The sequence below is a fragment of the Oncorhynchus kisutch genome, linkage group LG7 (assembly GCF_002021735.2).
Source record: "Oncorhynchus kisutch isolate 150728-3 linkage group LG7, Okis_V2, whole genome shotgun sequence".
Taxonomy (NCBI): domain Eukaryota; kingdom Metazoa; phylum Chordata; class Actinopteri; order Salmoniformes; family Salmonidae; genus Oncorhynchus; species Oncorhynchus kisutch.
The window spans coordinates 6,998,316-7,021,285 of NC_034180.2; the positions used below are offsets into that span (position 1 = coordinate 6,998,316).

Sequence of the window (22,970 nt, forward strand, 5' to 3'; positions counted from 1 at the left end):
TATTGCAGCCACCTACTGTCTTCTTTGATATTATGGTGGCCCGAAAACAAATGCTATAGGTCCATGCTGCCACCTACTGTTTTGGATGTATATCAGCCCAAGTAATGAACTAAATCAAATAAACAAGAACCAAACTCAATTTACTCCTTCATTCGGGATCTGGGGCCTGAGAAGGAAGAGCATTTTAGGACAGTATTTTTTGCAATGTATCGGCAGTGAAGTCCTGGAAACTCCAAAACATTTCAGCTCGTTTCTTTGACTCTGTTTGTTTATGCAGTACAATTAATCATATATGAGATAAACACCCTAAAATCCACCTTCACAATCAGTATATCAGTTTCCCTCAACTGTTGAACAACACTCGGTCTCCGGAGCATCCACCGCCATGCCTTCAGCTCCGCTCTCTCATTCAACTACTTCACGTGTCACTGTGTAGATGACCTGCTGTATAGCCCTGACCCTTGCCACTTCATACTCCTTTACCCTAACCGGGCACTCCAGGGAATTGGGAATGTGGTTGCCATCACAATTACAACATCGTCCACCCTCAGATTCTTCAACATTCCTTCGGCACACACTTGATATATGTCCATACCTTTTGCAATTCCGGCAAAACAGCGGCTTGGATACAGAAGCTCTCACCGCAGACATAACATATCCCATCTTCACATGTGAAGTGAGATACTCTTCGTCAAACATCAATAATACCGACAGGCTTTCTTCTTTCCCCCATTCAGTACACGGCATGCTTCAACTACTCCTCGTAAACCACAAAGCCTCCACATTTCGGGGCAGCAGGTAGCCTAGTGGTTAGTGTTGGGCCAGTTACCGAAAGGATGCAACAATTCAAGTTCTGTCAATGATGTTTGGCTTGTAATGAGATGTGATTGATCTGAAGCCAAATCGACACTGACTTCCCTTGAGACTTTTTTTGTTTGTTGGTGCCCTTCCCTTGCTTCAATGCTATGGTGGCAACAATGTCATGCGCTTTTTGACTAGACAGCATAGATGGGCTACACATACAGAGACAGAGGGGCACGATTTTGTTCCCTTGGATGCTTTATCCTGGTGAGATACATTCAGCCTCTTGCGAATTGAAGGAAATGTATGGAACACAGAGAGACAAAATATTGTTTTGTTTGTATTTTTCTTTGTTTCTTGGTAATTTTTTGGAGGAAGCCTAGCTTCTCTTGGCATCCATGAATACAAGCCACTCCATATTATTACTGTTCATGGTTGCACCTCTACTTACAATTACACTGTAGAGAACAGATCTTATTGATTGAAACTCAAAACGGTGTGGTTAAATTAAAAATGTATGCACGCTGTTCTTTCAAATACACTACTGCTTATTACAAAACACTTCTAATCTATGATCAGTATCTTTTGAAATATTTACTTAATACTTAACTGATGTAGATGGAATAAAGTAATTCTATTATTTTAGCAGACTACTTTAGAAAGAACAGTGCGTTAGCAAGAATAGAGTAGAAAAGAATAGAATTACTTTATTCCATCTACATCATCTCAATAACGTAAATATTCAATTGTCTTTTGTCAATTGTCTAGCTGTACTTTTTGTTTATGGTTGATGCAGATTGTTGTTCATTAGCCAATGAGTGTTTATCAATGAGTTCAAAGCACGTGAATGTATCCAACTCGTATTAACGACTTCACAACTGGTAAGAGCGGCGGGTAGCCTTGCGATTTTGAGCGTTGGGCAGTAATCGAAAGATCGGCTCGAATACCAGAGACGACAAGGTGAAAAATCTGTCGATGTGCCCTTAAGCAAGGCACTTAACCCTAATTTGACCCAGAGGGTGCCATGCTACTATGGCTGACCCTATAAAACAATAATTTCACTGCACCTGTGCGGTGCGTGACAAAACACCACCTCAAAATTGGTTACGAACGCAGCATTAGTCTTTGAGCTCCCTCCTTGACCGTTAGACCTCTTGTTTGGGTGTTGTTGGGATTGTGAGCTGTGTTATAGGCTAGGTACACTGCATTCGGAAAGTATTCAGACCCCTTAACTTTTTCCACATTTTGTTACGTTATAGCCTTATATACGAAAATGGATACATACCTATGTAAATAAGGTACGTGTTTTTTTATAAATGTGTAAAAATGTCTAAAACCCTGTTTTCACTTTGACATTATGAGGTATTGTGTGTGGATTGATAAGTGCAATTTTAAATTGTATCCATTTTAGAATAAGGATGCAACATAAAATGTTGAAAATGGGAAGGGATCTGAATACTTTACAAATGCACTGTACCTCTTGTGTTGAAAGCCCATCCTGGCACTGTCTGTATTGGTGGGGTAACCATGAGGTACTGTAATTGAGGAAGGCTAGATCTAGGTCCAGGCCCTTCTATGAACCCAGTCACAAGGCATTAGATGAGACCCTGAAGGAGAAGACAGACTTCCTGATAGACTACCACCAGGGGAGTCTCCCACCACTCTCTGTGAAGGCTGAAGCCCAGGGTGACCTGCTCTGTTCATCATGGATACTGTGGTGTTTTTATCATAGGAGGGTCCATCTATCAGCCCCAGGCCCTGCATCATCACTGTACTGAGACTGTAAAGAGAAGGGTCTGGGCTGCAGACTGGATCCCTGACTGGAGCCTCTGTCTCTCTGATGACCACCAGGACTGAGGGTGTTCAGTCCCCCTGTCCACTGGTGGTGATCTGTGTGGTGGAGTCTCTGTCCCTAGTGGCACAGTGCCGGTTCCGACTCAGGTAGGAAGAGTGACAGCTCCTGATACAGTGTCCTTTTCCGGGGCCCGGGTTTGTGACCAGCCACTTCAGAGGTCCAGTCTCTCCCACCAGCAACATCGGATACCAGCAGGTCTTCATGGACTGCAGACTGTAAACACAAATTGTACAGAGATGTATAACAGTTTATATAAGAAACAATTTTCTGTACACACAGAAACATGATAATAATACAATGTTAACCACAGTCAAGCCCATCTCTACAACAGGGATTCAAGTACCTAACAATATGGAGCCATTAGAGTTAAATATATATAATAATTAAATATCCATGTGTTGATTCATGAATGAAGTAGAAAAAAATCTACACCTCAACCTAGTCTTAGTCAGTATGTTGTCATGGAGACTAAGTTTGGTTGTTGTTTTGTGTTCGACTGTCAGTTTCTGGTTGTGGTGAAAAATGTTGTCCCCACCAGTATGTTGTCATGGAAACTAAATTTGGTTGTTGTTTTGTGTTCGACTGTCAGTTTCTGGTTGTGTTGAAAAGTGTTGTCCCCAGCCCAGATTTGAAGACGCTGTCTTATCCAGTGACTTCCACTATGTCACCTCTGGTCCTGGCCTGCTCTGTGATGTTGTCCCCTGGGCCCTTGGCTGCACCTGTCTGGGAATCCAAGATGGACGCCCAGTCTCCTCTGTTAGCCTCCAGCCAACCAGCTACAGAAAGAGGTTAGAAAATATGACCCGTTTCAGAAAGCAAGGGGTATGTCGCACGTCACAGGAGAGGCATTTGAACGTAACAAAATGTGTTTTTTTTAAATAAAAAATGCAGTTTTGGGCAGAAATGCGTTCTGGAAAATGTCCAGAAGGTCACACGACCCACTACAGTGACTGTCAATCATCAAATCATTGGAATGAGAAAAACAATCTATAAATAATGTTTATTTTGCATGTGCAGTTGGTGGTTGTAATGCACCTTAAAGCTGGTTGCCAACCGCCATATAAAGTCCAAAGAAGAAGACACCTGAAGGAGGAGAGATTACTAAAAACAAAATCTGTTAATTGTCAGAGTAGAGGACCTTGTGCATTTCAGGTAAAATACCAACCCAATGTTTATATCGCAGGACAAATCAGCCAGCAACAGTAAGCTAGCTAGCTAGCTAGCTAAATTGCGATAAATGTTGAATGCTTTTCGACCTGTCCACAAATGATTACAGTGGGTTCAGAGTTCGTGTTGATATTTCAACCTGCGTGTCCTGATCGCGTCTGGTGTGGGTGGACAAAATCAACATGGACGCATGCGCGTGACCGGTGTGGTCAGCGTGTAAGGCACTGCATCGCAGTGCAAGAGGCGTCACTACAGGGTAGCGGGGCGTCGTCCGGGTTAGGGGAGGGCTTGGCCGGGGGGGCATTACTTGGCTCATTGTGCTCTAGCTACTCCTTGTGGCGGGCCGGGCACCTGCAGGCTGACCTCAGTTGTCAGGTGAAGGGTGTTTCTTTCGACACATTGGTGCGGCTGGCTTCCGGATTTAGCGAGCAGGTGTTAAGAAGCGCGGTTTGGTGGATCATGTTTCAGAGGACGCATGACTAGACCTTCACCTCGCGAGCGCACTGGTGAGTTGCAGCGATGAGACAAGATCGAGAGAAGGGGGTAAAAGACAACAACAAATTAACAACTTTTTTAAATGTAAAAAGAAGTTGTATTTAAAAAAAATATTTTTTAAAACTTTTATTTGAACCATTAATCATTACAGGCAATACTATAGCTACAATGTCAATTGCACAATTGGTTCTGTGTTAATTGGTTCTGTATCCTGATTGTCTATGGCGTCAGATGAGTGCCAAATCGAGATGGAGCACACGAGCAAGAATATACAGTGCCTTGCGAAAGTATTCGGCCCCCTTGAACTTTTTAACCTTTTGCCACATTTCAGGCTTCAAACATAAAGATATAAAACTGTATTTTTTTGTGAAGAATCAACAACAAGTGGGACACAATCATGAAGTGGATCGACATTTACTGGATATTTCAAACTTTTTTAACAAATCAAAAACAGAAAAATTGGGCGTGCAAAATTATTCAGCCCCTTTACTTTCAGTGCAGCAAACTCTCTCCAGAAGTTCAGTGAGGATCTCTGAATGATCCAATGTTGACCTAAATGACTAATGATGATAAATACAATCCACCGGTGTGTAATCAAGTCTCCGTATAAATGCACCTGCACCTGTGGCAGCATCATGGTTTGGGCCTGCTTTTCTTCAGCAGGGACAGGGAAGATGGTTAAAATTGATGGGAACATGGATGGAGCTAAATACAGGACCATTCTGGAAGAAAACCTGGTGGAGTCTGCAAAAGACCTGAGACTGGGACGGAGATTTGTCTTCCAACAAGACAATGATCCAAAACATAAAGCAAAATCTACAATGGAATGGTTCAAAAATAAACATATCCAGGTGTTAGAATGGCCAAGTCAAAGTCCACCCTTAATCCAATCGAGAATCTGTGGAAAGAACTGAAAACTGCTGTTCACAAATGCTCTCCATCCAACCTCACTGAGCTCAAGCTGTTTTGCAAGGAGGAATGGGAAAAAATTTCAGTCTCTCGATGTGCAAAACTGATAGAGACATACCCCAAGCGACTTACAGCTGTAATCGCAGCAAAAGGTGGCGCTACAAAGTATTAACTTAAGGGGGCTGAATAATTTTGCACGGCCAATTTTTCAGTTTTTGATTTGTTCAAAAAGTTTGAAATAGATGTCGTTCCAGTTCATGATTGTGTCCCACTTGTTGTTGAGTCTTCACAAAAAAATACAGTTTTATATCTTTATGTTTGAAGCCTGAAATGTGGCGAAAGGTCGCAAAGTTCAAGGGGGCCGAATACTTTCGCAAGGCACTGTACGTCACAGAGCGAGCAGATTTGTATCAAGAACCAGACGCGCGAGCGCATAAACGACTTTGAGCGTGCATAAGCAGGGTTGGGCTGGAAATTAAACTTGAGCTTGAAACATTGATGTTGAACAAGTTGAAAATCATTGTCGAATGCAATAAATTAGTCAGAGAAATGTTTTCCCCCCTGAAGAAGTATTCATCAAATGGGAAAACTCAAGAGGTTTTCTCTCACAAATACACCCGGCCTATGCATGAAAGTCTCTTCTCACACACATACAATGTCAATTTTGCTATCATTGTACATATCACGGAGTGAATGTTTTACAGTTCTACGTTGTGGGGCTCTGCTCCTAGTGGTTACCCAAGGTGCCAGGGTTCCGGTCTAGAAGTTCGGATATTGATTGAACGATCCGTACACGGATCGAAGAGCTTAGTCTTTCACATTCAGAAAACCTTAAGGTGGTATTGTATTTAATAATGTATTCCGTTTCCTTATGGGGAATGGTTTAATTGGGTAGGGATGTTGTTATGTTCTGTTAATTACTGATGTCCCCTTTAAGGATGGAGCACCCTTGGTCATGCGCAGTGTTGTTCTATGTTATTCTGGTACTAACTCGTTTGAGTTAATGTGAAGCTCCAGTTCAATTGCTTGTATTCAGAGTCTTTCTTATTATATAAATAAGTACTAAGTGTTAAGACACTACAGATGTGAACGAGGCTTTAGACCTTCTCTGTCTCTGGTCCACACTCCTGTTCATTTGGTTGCGGTAATGCATCACTAAAGTTGGTTGCCAACCGCCATTTTAAAAACCACTGAAGAAGTATAAACGGAAGTCAACAGTAACCAAAAACAATATCCGCGGCAGCGTTTTTATTGTTATTTAGACATTTATCACCTTGGAACTTACAATATTACTTATAACTGCACAGCATCACATATTTACCTCGGGCAGTGTTTAATTCGAGTTGAAGACAGGTATTGGTTGATACATGTTATTAAGGGAACGTTAGCTAGCTGCTAACATTAGCTAACAACAATGGCTAACAGTAGGCCTATGGTTTTTCACACTCAAATAGCCTCCATCATGGAGGTGCTAGCGAATGCAGCCGTGGCAGACATCTGTAAACTCGTAGACGACGACTATGCAGTGTTTCGTTTGGAAATAACTCAAAGCCAGAATGAAAGCAGGGCATTGCGGAGGAAACTACAGTTACTTGAAATGAAGGTGACACGGGAGCGCGCAGAGAGAACAACGCGAGAGCGCGCACTCGCCAGTCGTCCCAGTACTGTCAAGATTCTCGACCGATGCAAAGGAATGGCAAGAGGTACATTTTGCAGAAGGCCGAGGCTGCGGGGCCTGTCGTCCCGATCACATCTGCGCATGTGTGACGTTAGATGTGCTAACCACATATGGTTAACCAGAATTTAGTCTGTTTTGGAATTGTATGCAATAATTCCCCAGGTTACTTAGCAAACTTGCAGAAAGACACTATCATATTCTATCCAGATTCTTAATTTACTGGCATTTCCTATTATTTACTAATTGAAAACAATATGAAGCATGGAACTTAATACAATGATCAATACATAGTAAATCAAGAAGTGTTACCTCACATCCTTGCCAATTGTAGACAGTGTCAAAATGTCAATAGTGTATAATATAGCATTCAGCATTAACAGTAGCTAACCATCCCTTTTCCCCCAATCCCTCTCAGGTGAAGCACATCTCACTGGAGGCTACAGGAGTTCTGTGAAACCAGCGGGACACAATACATGGAGAGATGACCAACCAATCACCATTGATGAGGGGAGTGGAACCTCAACCCAGCATGTTATTGTGATAGAGGTAAGTGTCATAGTATTACATAAAAATTACAGTACATCAAATGTGGCCTGTTTATTTCAGAAATGCTTCCCTCAGCTATTCATTTGCTCACATCCCAACAACATTAATAACCACTCCTTTTCTTGTGTCAGTCTGCAGATGAAAATGCAGCAGGTCCTGGGGTCAAGCTGGAGAGGACTGAACGAGAGAAGGACCCACGGCACCAGACTGGAGCAGCGGTTGGAGTGTCACCCTCTGTAGCCAGTGAGGAACTCGCCACTTCGCCAAAGGCCAGGACCCGACGCAGAATCACGGAGGTCAGTGGAACGCTGAACGCCATCCTCAAGTCAGAGTCAGACACCGAGACTTTAACTGTAACACAAAGGCCCTTACAACCAGGATCTGACCACAGATCAGACCCAGAGAGACTGGGCTGTCCACCTGTTCCCGGCTCAGAATACTTTCTGGTATTTCACCAGAGCCAGGGGACAGTTAATTCCCGTGGAGATGGTGACACGTTAGACACTGGCGGTGATCCATCTTGTTCTTACGCTACAGAGATGGACCCTGGCAACATGCTCTTGGGTTTAGAGACACAGACTGATCTGTCTAGAGGGGACTTGAACCGGGACAGTAGTATTGTATACTCTGAAGGGTGCCTAGATAAGAAAGGGGAGGTTATAGTGGTAGATGAGGTGACTGTGAAAGTGGAGGGCGACGCTCCTCCCACATGGAATGCAGATAGTCACTTAGAAGATGGACACTCACAGAACAGAGATTTCTTTGATTACAGGGGAAGCTTAGATACAAATCTAAATGTCGCGACCCACTCTCCTTTACACTCGTTCAGGGATCACGATGCCGTATTCACGTCGAAGGCACTTTCCGATTCACATAGCAGCGTTCTTTTCGATCAGGCATTGAACTCAAATGACAGGGTTATAGCCCTGGCTCAGGGAGGGGGGGCCACATCTGGCAATAATAAAGAGAAACGGTTCCTCTGCATGTTCTGTAACAAAGGTTTCAGCTGCCCCCAGAAGGTGGAGATCCACCAGAGGGTCCACACAGGAGAGAAACCCTTCAGCTGTACCCAGTGTCATATGTGCTTTGCCGAGGCTGGCAACCTGAAGAGGCACCAGAGGGTCCACACAGGGGTGAAACCCTTCAGCTGTACCCAGTGTCAAATGCGCTTCGCTCAGGCTGGTGACCTGAAGAGGCACCAGAGGGTCCACACAGGGGAGAAACCATTCAGTTGCCCCCACTGTGAGAAGAGGTTTTCCCGCCAGCACCAGCTGAAGATGCACCTGAAGGTTCACACGGAAGAGAGGCCATTCGCCTGTACGCACTGCAGGAAGAGGTTCTCAGAGAGGAGCTACCTCAGGATACACCAGCAGAAAAACCATTCCACTCAATAGCATAGAAAGTAACCCTTCCACTCGATAGCTTCTGACGTTTAGATCAAACTCTTCATTAAAGACAGATTCATTTTCATTGTTGTCAGCATAAAGATAACAAGAGTAATAGATTTCAGTGTTGAATATTTCTGGATTGAATATTGTGTTATATATGGCATATTTCAGCCTAAAAAGTCTGTTAGATGTTGTGTTTGTACTGTGTAGCCTATATAATGTTCACAAATGCCTGTTTCATTACTTCTACTTCAACTACTTAATGTTTTTCTTAAGACACTTGTAATAAATTGAATGCAATTCATCTAGTTCATGCAGATTTTTGTTGTGTGTATGTGTGGTTTTCATAAGGTGTATTTAAAACTTGTTTATGTTTAATAAACACAAAATGGGACATTTCATTCTATGACTTTCATTGAGACTCGCTTCATCACATCTTCTCCCCCTATTGTGCATACACACTACAGCGCTTCATAGCCAAGTTAGTCACTAGTTAACAAAGTCATTATTATGACTAAACCCTGCCTATTTAAAAAATGTATCTTCTTAAAATTAGATTTTAAAACTAAACTTAACTACACTGATATACCTTATGCCTAACCCTAATCTTGAAATAAAACCAAAAAGCTAATTTTTGTTTTTATTAATGTTTACTATATAGCCAATTCTTATTGTGTGGCTGAGTTAATTAGGGACAACCAATACCTAACAAACACCTATACACATCAAAAGAGTTGTCAGGTTTGTCTGATGATGCCTTTTGACTAATCATAGCTTATCATATTTACCCTCAACATATTTCAAATTTAATCAAACTTTATTTGTCACATGTGTCAAATACAACAGTTGTAGACTTTACTGTGAAATGCTTACTTACAAGCCCTTAATACATAAACAAAGTTTATGGCTGGGGGCAGTATTAAGTAGCTTGGATAAAAAGCTAGAATATGCATATAATTAGTAGATTTGGATAGAAAACATTCTGAAGTTTCTAAAACTGTTTGAATGATGGTTGTGAGTATAACAGAACTCATATGGCAGGCTAAAACCTGAGAAAAAAATCATCCAACCAGGAAGTGGGAAATCTGAGGTTTGTAGTTTTTCAAGTCATTCCCTATCAAATATACAGTGTCTATGGGGTCATATTGCACTTCCTACGGCTTCCACTAGATGTAAACAGTCTTTAGAACCTTGTTTGAGGCTTCTACTGTGAGGTGGGGGCGAATGAGAGCTGATTGAGTAAGGAGCTGATCACGTGCGCTCATGTGAGAGCGACCTGCATTCCATTGCAATTCTAAAGACAAACGAATTCTCCGGTTGGAACATTATTGAAGATTTATGTTAAAAACATCCTAAAGATTGATTTTATACATTGTTTGACATGTTTCTACGAACTGTAATATAACTTTTCATCTGAACTTTCGCCTGGACTTGCCCGCGCCTCGTGAGTTTGGATTTGTTTACTAAGCGCGCTAACAAAAGGAGGTATTTGGACATAAATGATGGACTTTATCGAACAAAACAAACATTTATTGTGGAACTGGGATTCCTGGGAGTGCATTCTGATGTAGATCAAAGGTAAGTGAATATTTATAATGCTATTTCTGACTTCTCCACAACATGGCGGGTGTCTGTTTGGCTTGTTTTGTTGTCTAAGCGATGAACTCCGATCATTGCATGGTGTGCTTTCGCCGTAAAACCATTTTGGAATCTGACACAGCGGTTGCATTAAGGAGAAGTGTATCTATAATTCTATGCATAACAGTTGTATCTTTTATCAATGTTTATTATGAGTTTTTGTGGCTCTCTGCAAAATCACCGGATGTTTTGGAACTACTGAACATAATGCGCCAATGTAAACTGAGATTTTTGGATATAAATATGAACTTTATTGAACAAAACATACATGTATTGTGTAACATGAAGTCCTATGAGTGTCATCTGATGAAGATCATCAAAGGTTAGTGATGAATTTTTATCTCTATTTCTGCTTTTTGTGACTCCTCTCTTTGGCTGGAAAAATGGCTGTGTTTTTCTGTGACGAGGTGGTGACCTAACATAATCGTTTGGTGTGCTTTCGCTGTAAAGCACTTTTGAAATCGGACACTGTGGTGGTATTAACAACAAGTTTACCTTTAAAATGGTGTAAAATACTTGGATGTTTGAGGAATTTTAATTATGAGATTTCTGTCGTTTGAATTTGGCGCCCTGCACTTTCACTGGCTGTTGTCATATCGATCCCGGTAGCGGGATTTCAGCCATAAGAAGTTTTTAACCAACAGTGCAGTTCAAGAAGATGGGTTTAAAAACAATGAAGTCATTCTACAGTATAGGACTCAAACAACGTTGGGATGGGTAAACACCATGTTGAAAGTGTGTTTATTATCTTTGTGTATGTACCTGAGGGAGTGTATGTCTGTGTAATCGGTATCACCTGTCTCTTCCAGGAGGAGAGTCCAGAGGTGCTGCTGGTGAAGGAGGAGGGGTATGAGGAGGGTCTGGGGAACCCTGAGGGGACCATGGTCATGGAGGACAACCAGACTACACCAACTCCTGAACCCACAGAGGAACCAGCTGAGCAGCATATGACCACACACAGTCACACTGAGGTGAGTCCACTGTGAATTACTGCCTGAATGCTATTAGGTAAGGGCCCCTATCCACAAAACCTCTTAGAGTAGGAGTCCTGATCTAAGATCAGTTGTGCCTTTCATCATAATGAATATTAATATATAGACAGGTGGGGACCTGGGCCCAGATTCACAAAACACTTACCAAAAACTTAAAGAACTATCTTATTAAGAAAAAATAATTAAAAGTTCATAAGATAGTAGGTGCAATTCCTCAACAATATCTTAAGAAATCACAATGTTCTGACGAGTTTCTCAAATATCTTCTTAGGAAGATATTTTGTACTGAGATCACCAAAACATGTTCTTTGGTTTAAATATTCACTTTCCGATGAAGTTTGTGAGTGAATTAAACATGTTCAATTGCTTTCATTAGTTTTTTCTCTCACTGCCCTGAGTTTAAGACAAGGGTTTAGCTATCTTGGAATTAACTTCTCTGGGATATGTGGTTCCCACGTTGCCAACAGCCAGTGAAATTGCAGGGTGCCAAATTCAAAACAACAGAAGTCCCATAATTAAAATTCCTCAAACATACAAGTATTTTACCACATTTTAAAGATTAACTTCTAGTAAATCCAGCTACAGTTTCTGATTTCAAATAGGCTTTATGGCGAAAGCACACCAAACGATTATGTTAGGTCAGCACCTAGTCACGGAAAACCATACAGCCATTTTCCAGCCAAGGAGAGGGCTCACAAAAATCAGAAATAGCGAGTAAATTCATCACTAACCTTTGATGATCTTCATCAGATGGCACTCACAGGACTTCATGTTACACAATAGATGTGTGTTTTGTTCGATAAAGTTCATCTTTATGTCCAAAAACCTCATTTGAAATTGTGTTATGATCAGAAATGCATTGTCTCAAACAAACATCCGGTGGAAGTGCAGAGAGCCACATCAAATGACAGAAATACTCATAATAAACATTGATAAAAGATACAAGTGTTAAACATGGAAATATAGATAAACTTCTCCTTAATGCAACCACTGTGTCAGATTTCAAAATGGCTTTACGGCGAAAGCACACCTTGCAATTATGTTAGGTCAGCGCTAGTCACAGAAAAACATCCAGCCATTTCCAAAGAAGGAGAGGTGTCAGAAAAGTCAGAAATAGCGTTATAAATATTCACTTACCTTTGATGATCTTGATCGGAATGCACTCTCAGGCATCCCAGTTCCACAATAAATGTTTGTTTTGTTTGATAAAGTCCATAATTTATGTCCAAATACCTCCTTTTTGTTTGCGCATTTAGCCCAGTAATCCAAATGCATAATGCGCGATCACTTGTTCAGACGAAATGTCAAAAAAGTTATATTACAGTTCGTGGAAACATGTCAAACGATGTATAGAATCAATCTTTAGGATGTTTTTAACATACATTTTCAATAATGTTCCAACCGGAGAATTCCTTTGTCTTTAGAAATGCAATGGAACGCAGCTACCTCTCTCACGGGCGCATTCGTGATCAGCTCATGGCACTCTGCCAGACACCTGTTTGAATCAGCTCTCTTTCTCTCCCCATTCACAGTAGAAGCCACAAACAAGGTTCTAAAGACTGATGACACCTAGTGGAAGCCTTAGGAAGTGCAATATGACCCCATAGACACTGTATATTCAATAGGCAATGCATTGAAAAACTACAAACCTCAGATTTCCCACTTCCTGGTTGGATGATTTTTTTCTCAGGTTTTAGCCTGCCATATGAGTTCTGTTATACTCACTCACAGACATCATACAAACAGTTTTAGGAACTTCAGAGTGTTTTCTGTCCAAATCTACTAATTATATGCATAGTCTTGCTTTTGGGCCTGAGTAGCAGGCAGCTTACTCTGAGCACCTTTTTATCCAATCTACTTAATACTGCCCCACAGTCCCAAAGAAGTTAATAACGTTTGCAATAAGTTTATTTTCAAAAATCTAATTTCTTCTTAGGAGAAACATAAGCACACATAATAGCACAAAAACATTTCCAATAACCTTTTTGAGGAATAGAAACTTTGCTTAACTTTCTTCTTAAGTCTATAGTTAAGGAAGAAATGGGAGTTAACTTAAGGATCCGCCCCTTTCTTTAAATGTTTGCCTAAAATGACATACCCTAATCTAACTGCCTATAGCTCAGGACCTGAAGCCAGGATGTGCATATTCTTGATACCATTTGAAAGGAAACACTTTGAAGTTTGTGGAAATGTTAAATTAATGTAGGACAATATAACACATTAGATCTGGTAAAAGATAATACAAAGAAAAAAACATGCTTTTATTTTATTTGTACCGTCATCTTTGAAATGCAAGAAAAAGGCCATAATGTATTATTCCAGCCCTGGCACAATTTAGATTTTGGCCACTAGGTAGAAGCAGTGTATGTGCAAAGTATTAGTGTGATCAAATTAACCATTGCATATCTGTTCAAAATGTTGTATCAAGACTGCCCACATGTGCATAATTGGTTTATAAATACATTTTCAAGTTAATAACTGTGCACTCTCCTCAAACAATAGCATTGTATTTTTTCACTGTAATTGCTACTGTAAATTGGGCAGTGCAGTTACATTAAAAATAATTTAAGCTTTCTGCCAATATCAGATATGTCTATGTCCTGGGAAACTTTCTTGTTACTTACAACCTCATGCTAATCACATTAGCCTACGTTAGCTCAAACGTCCCACGTGGAACCCACCGATCCTGTAGAGGTTTTAAGAATACATTTCTTCTTAAGGTTTTGTGAATCTGGGCCCTGATCCTCAATCAGCATTTCTATTCAGAGAAAAGCCTCTCTTTTAAAAATGTCTTTTTTTTCTCTTTTTTTTTTACAACACACTACATTTCAACACATTACATTGTTCTCTCATCCTGGTCTAAATCAGTTTTTGAATACTATTAAACACAAGATAAAGTCTTGGGAATGTTGAGCTCAACAGTTGGTTTATTTTCCAACATGTTATATTGGGCAATGCAGAAGTGCTTATTGTGAATATTTATGGGCTCCTGAGTGGCGCAGCGGTCTAAGACATTGCATCTCAGTGCTAGAGGCATCACTACAGACCCTAGTTCGATCCTGGACTGTATCACAACGGGCCGTGATTGGGAGTCCCATAGGGCGGCACACAATTGACCCAGTGTCAAGGATTTGGCCGGGGTAGGCCGTCATTGTAAATAAGAATTTGTTTTTAACTGACTTGCCTAGTTAAATAAAGGTAAATAAAATAAATAATAAAATAATGAGGATATGTCTTTGCTTTTTTTCCTGATATTCAGTGTCGACTACACAATTCCCCAGAAATACCATGTACTGTATTATAGGAGGGGATTTTAATCAAATACTGAATGTGGGGGACAGATCAAGTAAGAAAGCCTTTCCATCTACAAAAGCTATAACATTACTATTAGATATGATCAATAACAATGGGCTTGTAGACATCTGGTGAATACTCCATCCAGTAGACAGTATACATTTTACTCTCCAGTCCACAAGGTCTACTCCAGACTAGACTAGTTTTTTCGGTCCAACTTACAATCAGTGACAATAGATAACATTTTATCTGATCACAGTCAGGTAAAGTTTGTTGTAGAAATAGAGGTAAGCCTAGAACTGTTGCGGTATTACCGTCACACCGGTAGTCACGAGTCACGAAGGCAGTCAAATTCCATGTGACCTTTTAGTCACAGTAATCCAAGCTCTAATGCTGCTGATGGTCATTAGTAGCCTACCAAACTTGCTAACTGCCTGGTACTCAGCACTCTATTGTCCCTCTAATCACACTGAAACAATGCAAATGTTTTTCGAAAATCTAATCAAACACTACATGAGAGCCCATGAGCTCATGTTGTGCAACATTTCAAAAGGCTTTGCAATTGCATGAGAAAACAGAGTGAGGGCCTCTACTGAAAAGAGGAGGATCAGTTTTATATAGGCTAGGCCTACTATATCTATTTCTCAACTTTCCTAATATTAAGCACATGGCTTATATTTACAACAGGAGTATAGCCTACCTGGCTGACATGAAAATAAACCACGGGGAAAAGCGTCCTCCATTCGCTATTTAAGTGTATAGATGACGTATTTTTCCCCGCTGACTCTGTTTTGATACAGGTGCATGATAATGGTCCATTCTAAATCAAAACAAATTTCACACATATATTATTTAGTATATCTAAAGACAAAATTCAATTAAGAATAGTCTGATGGGTGACAATATTAGCCTATCACTTGTGAATGATGCCTTAGCATAAGAAACAATGCATTTTTTAACAACTTTTTCGATTCATAGTCACACACCTCATGTAGCCAAGCCCATAGCCCTATATGTTTTAATACGGTTTGTATCACAACTAAAAAGTGGCCACATAACTTGTTAAAATTAAGCACATTAATCTGCTTTACAAGGGGTGTAGAGCCTAACTGGCATATAGAAGCAGTGTGAGTGTCAAGTTTGGAAAAGGTCATTTTCACCATAAAAATGCACCTTTATAATAACAGTATTCCATGCATAATTGCATTTGCCCTCACTTTTGATAATGGTGTTTTCACACTAATGGAACATTTGCGCTTATATCCTCCTACCATGTGCGCATTGCAGCGCTTATAATGTGAAGAAATAGCCTAATAGTTTATTAACTTTTTAAGCTAAACGTTCTGATCTGTTGCGTCAATCACATTGTGTAAAAAACATTTTGATGATGCTAGTGGTTGTATTAATTTGAGATCTATCGAATCCCACAACTGTCCCAGACTATGTTTGGAATATTTATTTCTCGCACAATAGAATAGGCCAACTTTTGAACTATGGAGGATAGTAGATTGACTAGTGCTTTTGCTGTTCGTTAGGCCTACTCATATTGTTGGCTGACAAAAAGTAAATGTGGACAGTTCTTCCAATATTTCAGGAAACTAGGCGTATGTTGTGAGTCACTACTTCACAGGAGAGCCTTTTGAATGTAAACTTTTTTTTAAATCAAAATGCTTTTTTGGCAGAAATGCCTTCTCTAACATGTGAACTTTCATGTGCCTTAATAACAAATGATGCCGCCTGTTAATACAAATAAAATGATTAAATTACGAGCCTAGTTGGTTTAGCCAGCAACCTTCCCGGCAGCCATGATTGGCTAAGATAATGAGTGGCCTGGACATGCAGAGAGATGAGTTTGGATTGGTCTGCCATACAGCATGCTTCTGTCTATTTGAGCTGGTCAGTATCTCTAGGTAATCATGTCTAACGCGGATTTTTTAAAATGTATCCTGTAGTAAAACTGCATAAACCTAATGTCAAGTTAAAGTGTACTGTTAGCTAGCTAACAGTAGCTGGCTGGCTTGCTAGCTAATGTTATGTGTATGCTTTCCACTTTCTGGAGACCGAAATTTGAGTACGGTAGCTAAGGGGATTGAGAAAACACCTGTCTCCGGATTACATCTTCAAACTAAGGGCAACCATGGCATCTGACAGGAGACGCATCCAATCATGATGTATACCAGTAAAATAGTCTAGCTAGCTACATTTTCAGATATTACACATTTCTAATTTTGACAGAAAGTGGTTACATTTCAAGTTAAAGTGTACTGTTAGCAAGCTAACGTTATGTGTATGATCTTATTCTTTGTATCTCAGACACATTTGCTTGACTAGTTATAGCCTAATGTTAGCTAGCTAACAATTAACCTGGTTGGTTAGCTACCTGCAGATTCATGCAGGTAGCTAACTAACCAGGTTCCTGAGTTGGGATTATGAGTTGGGATTATGGTTCATTGTCTAACTAGCTAGCTACATGTCTTAACAAAAGACTCTACTATGCAAGTATGCATTTCAATAGAATGTCACTGCAGCAACTGTTGATAGACATACTAGCTACGGCTACTGTTATTTTTCACTGTCTCTTTACTGTTGTTTTTATTTCTTTACTTACCTATTATTCACCTAATACCTTTAAAAAAATTTGACTGTTGGTTAGAGCCTGTAAGTAAGCATTTCACTGTAAGGTCTACACCTGTTGTATTCGGCGCACACAAACAAATAAACTTTGATTTGATTAGCTGGTAAATTCGCTCTGGCTATCTACTCCGATTTCAGACCACGGGTAAAATAGTCTAGCTAGCTACATTTTCAGATATGACACGTTTCTAATTTTGACATAGTCTTTTCATTTCAAGTTAAAGTGTACTGTTAGCTAGCTAACGTTAGCTGCTGACTTGCTAACTAACGTTACGTGTATGATCTAAAGTTATTTAGCTAACATTTAACCTGGTTAGTTAGCTACCTGCAGATTCATGCAGGGTAGTAACATCATGAGTTGGGATTATGGGTCATTGTTTAGCTAGCTAACTACATGTCTTAACAAAAGACTCTGGTCTTAGTGTGCCAGAGCGCAGAATTCCGGATGAATTTACGAACGCTCAACACCCATGAATATGGCCGGTGTCAGTAAACGTTGGCAAAAAAACGTAATTAAATTGTTGCCAGCAGCACAGTTGCAGTCACCAACACTCTGGATAACATAAAAGCCTAACCAGCTCTGCTAGGACGAGTAATTTTCAGTGAGCTGTTCTCTCTCTCACTTAGATGTCTGGAAGTAGCTAGCAAGTTAGTACAGAATGCTCAGATCAACCCTTAAAGCTTAAGAGGGTGTGAAAGATGTTGAATGGGTGTAGACAAAGAAGGGCTCTCCAATAGTAGTACCAAAACATTCAAAGGCCATTTTCTCAAAAGGGAGTTTACAAATGTATCACCTTTCAAAGCAAAATTACTTTCCCATTGTTCCTCAGCGGTAGTGTATGATATTGGATAAGGACACGCGCAGTTGCATCCCTGATGAGTCTGTCTTCACTTGTAGGCTGTGAGAAAGATCTGATCACGTGATGGAGCTCGCAGCACTCAGGGAGATGCGCACAACGGCCACTGGCCACACAAAGGGGATGCCGCAGTGAAATTCCAGGCATTATCAAGTGCTTGTCAAATTATGAATGAGTGACTGTTGTAGTGTGTACAGCCAGCGCAAAAAAACTAAGCAGAGCTCATGCCTTTCAAGCTACTTTTTTCAAATGATCATTAGTCACATCATGTAGCTTTACAATGTATTACACATCTATACATGTAGCCCAACGTTTGTAGAACAACTAAAATTGTGTTAATTAATAACATTAAATTAAGCATATAGGACTACCTATTTCTTTGTTAACCTCTCAACACAGAATAGCCGCATGTCGCACTCCCTAAAATCGTTTGGATAAAATATCCTTTCTATTTTATTCTTCTTTGTTTAGTTGTATTCTTCATACTATAAAATAATGCCACGGAATTCTAAGAAAATCTTGTCTGCTAAATGAACTAGTGTAGCCCACAGCGATTTGGCATACTGTAGCCAGATCAGGACGTAACATAAGGACACCTCAAAGTATGCTATTCTGTTCTTCTGAAATAGACTACATTTTCTTTATATCATGCTTCTTTAGACCTGTCTAAAGTAAATAATGGATTTATTGTGAAAGTGTAGGCTATATTAAATGGAGTTATTCAACATTTTTAAATGTAGATGTTCAAAAGGTCTGCATCAGTGGCTTGTAGGCTATGTGTGGAAGCCAGGAGATACTAAATATGTTTGTGAATTAACTGTCAATTACCGTGAGACAGTTATTTGGTTGACAAAGGAAATTAAGCCCAACAAAAAAGTACAAATGACGATTTAACCCTTCTCTATTGTCAACATGATTTTGTACCTTTTTATTTGTAGAGCAAAAAGTCAACTGTAATTTTATTTTTGTTTGAAGGTTGTTGTTTTTTTGGGGGGTTTCTTATTTTACCCCTTTTTCTCCCCAATTTCATGGTATCCAATTGTTTTAGTAGCTACTATCTTGTCTCATCGCTACAACTCCCGTACGGGCTCGGGAGAGATGAAGGTTGAAAGACATGCATCCTCCGATACACAACCCAACCAAGCTGCACTGCTTCTTAACACAGCGCGCATCCAACCCGGAAGCCAGCCGCACCAATGTGTCGGGGGAAACACCGTACTCATAGCAATTCCTCATTGCCCAATTAGAAGATGATCCATAGCAGGGTGCTCATATCAGATTTCTTGATCCAACATCATCTCACTCTGTATCTCTTACAGTCAGTAGACATGGAGGATGGGAAGCCTGATCTGCTGCTGGTCAAAGAGGAGACCATAGAAGACGGACCAGAGAGCATTGATCTGCTGAGTGGACTAAAGATGGGGGAGCAAGGTAAGAGAGACATACATATACAGAACATAATACATATACTTCAATAGGAATAGTGATGCATCTACATAAAATTAAATCAATAAAACTGAGTATACCAAACATTAGGAACACCTTCCTAATATTGAGTTTCACCCCCCCCACACACTTTTGCCCTCAGAACTGCCTCAATTCGTCAGGGTATGGACTCCACAAGGTGTCGAAATCATTCCACAGGGATGCTGGCCCATGTTGACTCCAATGCTTCCCATACTTGTGTTAAGTTGGCTGGATGTCTTTTGGGTGGTGGACCTTTGTTGATATAGACGGGAAACTGTTGAGAGTTGGAAAAAAACAGTAGCGTTGCAGTTCTTGACACAAACCGGTGCGCTTGGCACCTACTACCATACCTCCTTCAATTTTTTTGTCTTGTCCATTCACCCTCTGAATGGCACACAAGTCATGTCTCAAGGTTTAAAATCCTTATTTAACCTGTCTCCTCCCCTTCAGTTACAATGATTGAAGTGGATTTAACAAGTGACGTCAATAAGGAATCATAGCTTTCACCTGGATTCTCCTGGCCAATCTTTCATGAAAAGAGCAGGTGTTCTTAATGTTTTGTATACTCAGTGTACGATTACAACGAACAATGTATAATGATTTAATTGAATCAAAAAACTCCATATGTTGAGTTCTCTGCCATGTTTGTAAAGTCTATTTTGTAACCTTTTCCTGAAGGTGATTGGTTGGAGGATAACAGAGGAGACTGGGCGGCCATCTTGGATTCCCAGACCCAGACTGCTTCAACCAAGGGCCCAGGGGACAACATGACTGAGCAGGCCAGGACCAGAGCCGAGATAGTGGAGGTCAGTGGATGGGACAGCGACCTCAACTCTGGGCTGGGGAACAACACTGTTAACCGCAACCAGAAACAGACAGTCAAACACAAAACCACAACCGAACTTAGTCTTCATGACAACAGAATGGACAAAACCAGGATGAGGCGTAGATTTGGTCTGCAGGGACAGGGAGGTGTCCGGATGAGAAAAGACACAGACTTGGCTAGCGATGCTCCTTCCTGCTCCTATAGTTGTGATTCAGAGAGACTGATGGCGCCTCAGGTTAACTCCCTAACAAGTGCTGCCTTCAGCCTGCCTTCTATGGGATCTATCAACTGGAACATGGACCCTGTAACAACACAGACACTCCCTGGCCTTCATCCTCCTCACACTCTCCTAATGTTAAACCAGACCTCAGACAATGCCAGTGCCTCAACACTAAATGGCTACACAAGCCCATTGACAAATGACAGTAGTAGAGATGGAATGAGTAAAGGTGGCAGCGCCAAAGAGAAGCGCTTCCTGTGTTCGTTCTGTGGGAAAGCCTTCAGTTTCCCCAAACAGGTGGAGATCCACCAGAGGATGCACACAGGGGAGAAACCATTTGGCTGCCATCTGTGCCGGGCCAGTTTTTCTCAATCGTCCAGCCTGAATAGGCACCAGAGGGTCCATACAGGGGAGAAACCCTACAGCTGTACCCAGTGTGAGAAGAGGTTCTCCCGCCAGCACCAGCTGAAGATGCACCTGAAGGTCCACACAGGAGAGAGACCATTTGCCTGTATGCACTGCGGGAAGAGGTTCTCAGAAAGGAGCTACCTCAGGATACACCAGCAGAAAATGCACACGGCCCGAGTATAGTGATATGTCATGAAGTTAATTATGTTGTTTGTATGTATAGTTTGGAACTGGATGAGATTAACTGAGGAAATAATGAGTATGATGAGGCAGAGTAGACGATATGGTGATGTTTGGTGTGATGGTGTCTGTAAAAATGCTTCACTGATGAAGAGTGACAACCTTATCATGTTGTTTGATCTGGTGTTTTATAATGAGGAAATTATAGTGCCTTAATTCATGTTTACTTGAAAGGAAGTAGTGAAGATGTGTGTAATGTTAGGTTGAACCTTTCCCAAAGTATTCTAGTTACCATATTGAGAAAAGTTATTCTTCTCGTCACTTATCGTTTTGTGCAATAAAAGTACTGTGTTTCACATTATGTGAGTGTATGACCATTTTGTTCAAATTAAATACAAAATTGACTCTGTGCTGATTGACTTGGTTATTTTTGTATCATTGCAGGGACTGAGTTTCCCTTCTCTCAGTTGAACCAAAACATTATACTACATGAATCAACACATATGGACATTTTTATTTTTTGTTTATAATAAACTCCAATGGCTCCATATTTTTTGGTACTTGAATCACAATGTTAGAGATGAGCTTGACTGTGGCTAACATTTTATAATGTCATGTTTCTGTTTTTACAGCAAAGAGTTTCTTACATAAACCTTTACATTATCTTCTGTAAAATGTGTTTTACAGTCTGCAGTCCATGAGGACCTGCTGATAATTGGTGTTACTGGCGGAAGAGACCAGACCCTTGAGGCAGATGGTCACAAACCCTGGCCCCGGATCAGAACCCTGGATCAGGTGCCGTCGCTCTTCCTTCCCGAGTCGCAACTAGGACCGAACCCAGAGGGACAGAGACTCCACCACAACACAGAACACAACCAGTGGACAAGTGGACTGAACAACCTCAGTCCTGGTGGTCATCAGAGAGACAGAGGCTCCAGTCAGGGATCCAGTCTGCAGTCCAGACCCTTCTCTTCACAGTCTCAGTTCAGGGATAAAGCAGGGCCTGGGGCTGATAGACCCTCCTGTTCCTATGATACACACACCACAATATCCATGATGAACAGAGCAGGTCAGCCTGGGCTTCAGCCTTCACAGAGAGTGGTGGGAGATCCCCCTGGACCTGGGTCTAGCCTTCCTCAGCTGCTTCATGGTTACCCCACGAATACAGACAGGGTGAGGATGGGCAGTCACCACAAGAGGTACCTAGCCTATAACACAGCACACAATCCCAACAACACCCAAACAATGGCTCTATGTCATGGAGGGCTCTCTGGTGTCATTGGGTCAAAACGTGGGAGCGCGAGCATTGGAACGGACGCCGACAAGCCGTACGCCTGCGCTACGTGTGGGAAGCGCTTCGCTAAAGCGAAATATGTGAAGCAGCACCAGACCGTTCACACCAAGGACAACTTCAAGTGCAAACTATGTTACAAGAGCTTCTCCTTCCTGAGTAGCCTTATCAGACATAGGAATGTCCACAACAGGGAGAAATCGTAGCTTGAGATGTTCACGAGGGATGTCTGGGAACTATTTTTTTATTTTGATGAAGTCCCTCAGTTGACTATCTGGATAAGCGCACATTCTCACATGATACAGACAGGGCTCCTGAGTGGCG

The 22,970-nt window shown here is 41.0% G+C and overlaps 1 protein-coding gene across 1 annotated transcript; it reads left to right on the forward strand.

Moving 5' to 3' along the window:
• Positions 1-6,039: 6,039 nt before the first annotated feature.
• LOC109894067 (transcriptional regulator MNL1-like) lies at positions 6,040-21,716 on the forward strand. The gene is made up of 6 exons (XM_020487293.2): positions 6,040-6,930; positions 7,321-7,451; positions 7,583-7,747; positions 11,287-11,448; positions 19,574-19,685; positions 20,400-21,716. Exons 1-6 carry the CDS (start codon positions 6,642-6,644, stop codon positions 21,356-21,358), a joined length of 1,818 nt encoding a protein of 605 aa, XP_020342882.2. The 5' UTR covers positions 6,040-6,641; the 3' UTR covers positions 21,359-21,716.
• The last annotated feature ends 1,254 nt before the right edge of the window (positions 21,717-22,970 follow it).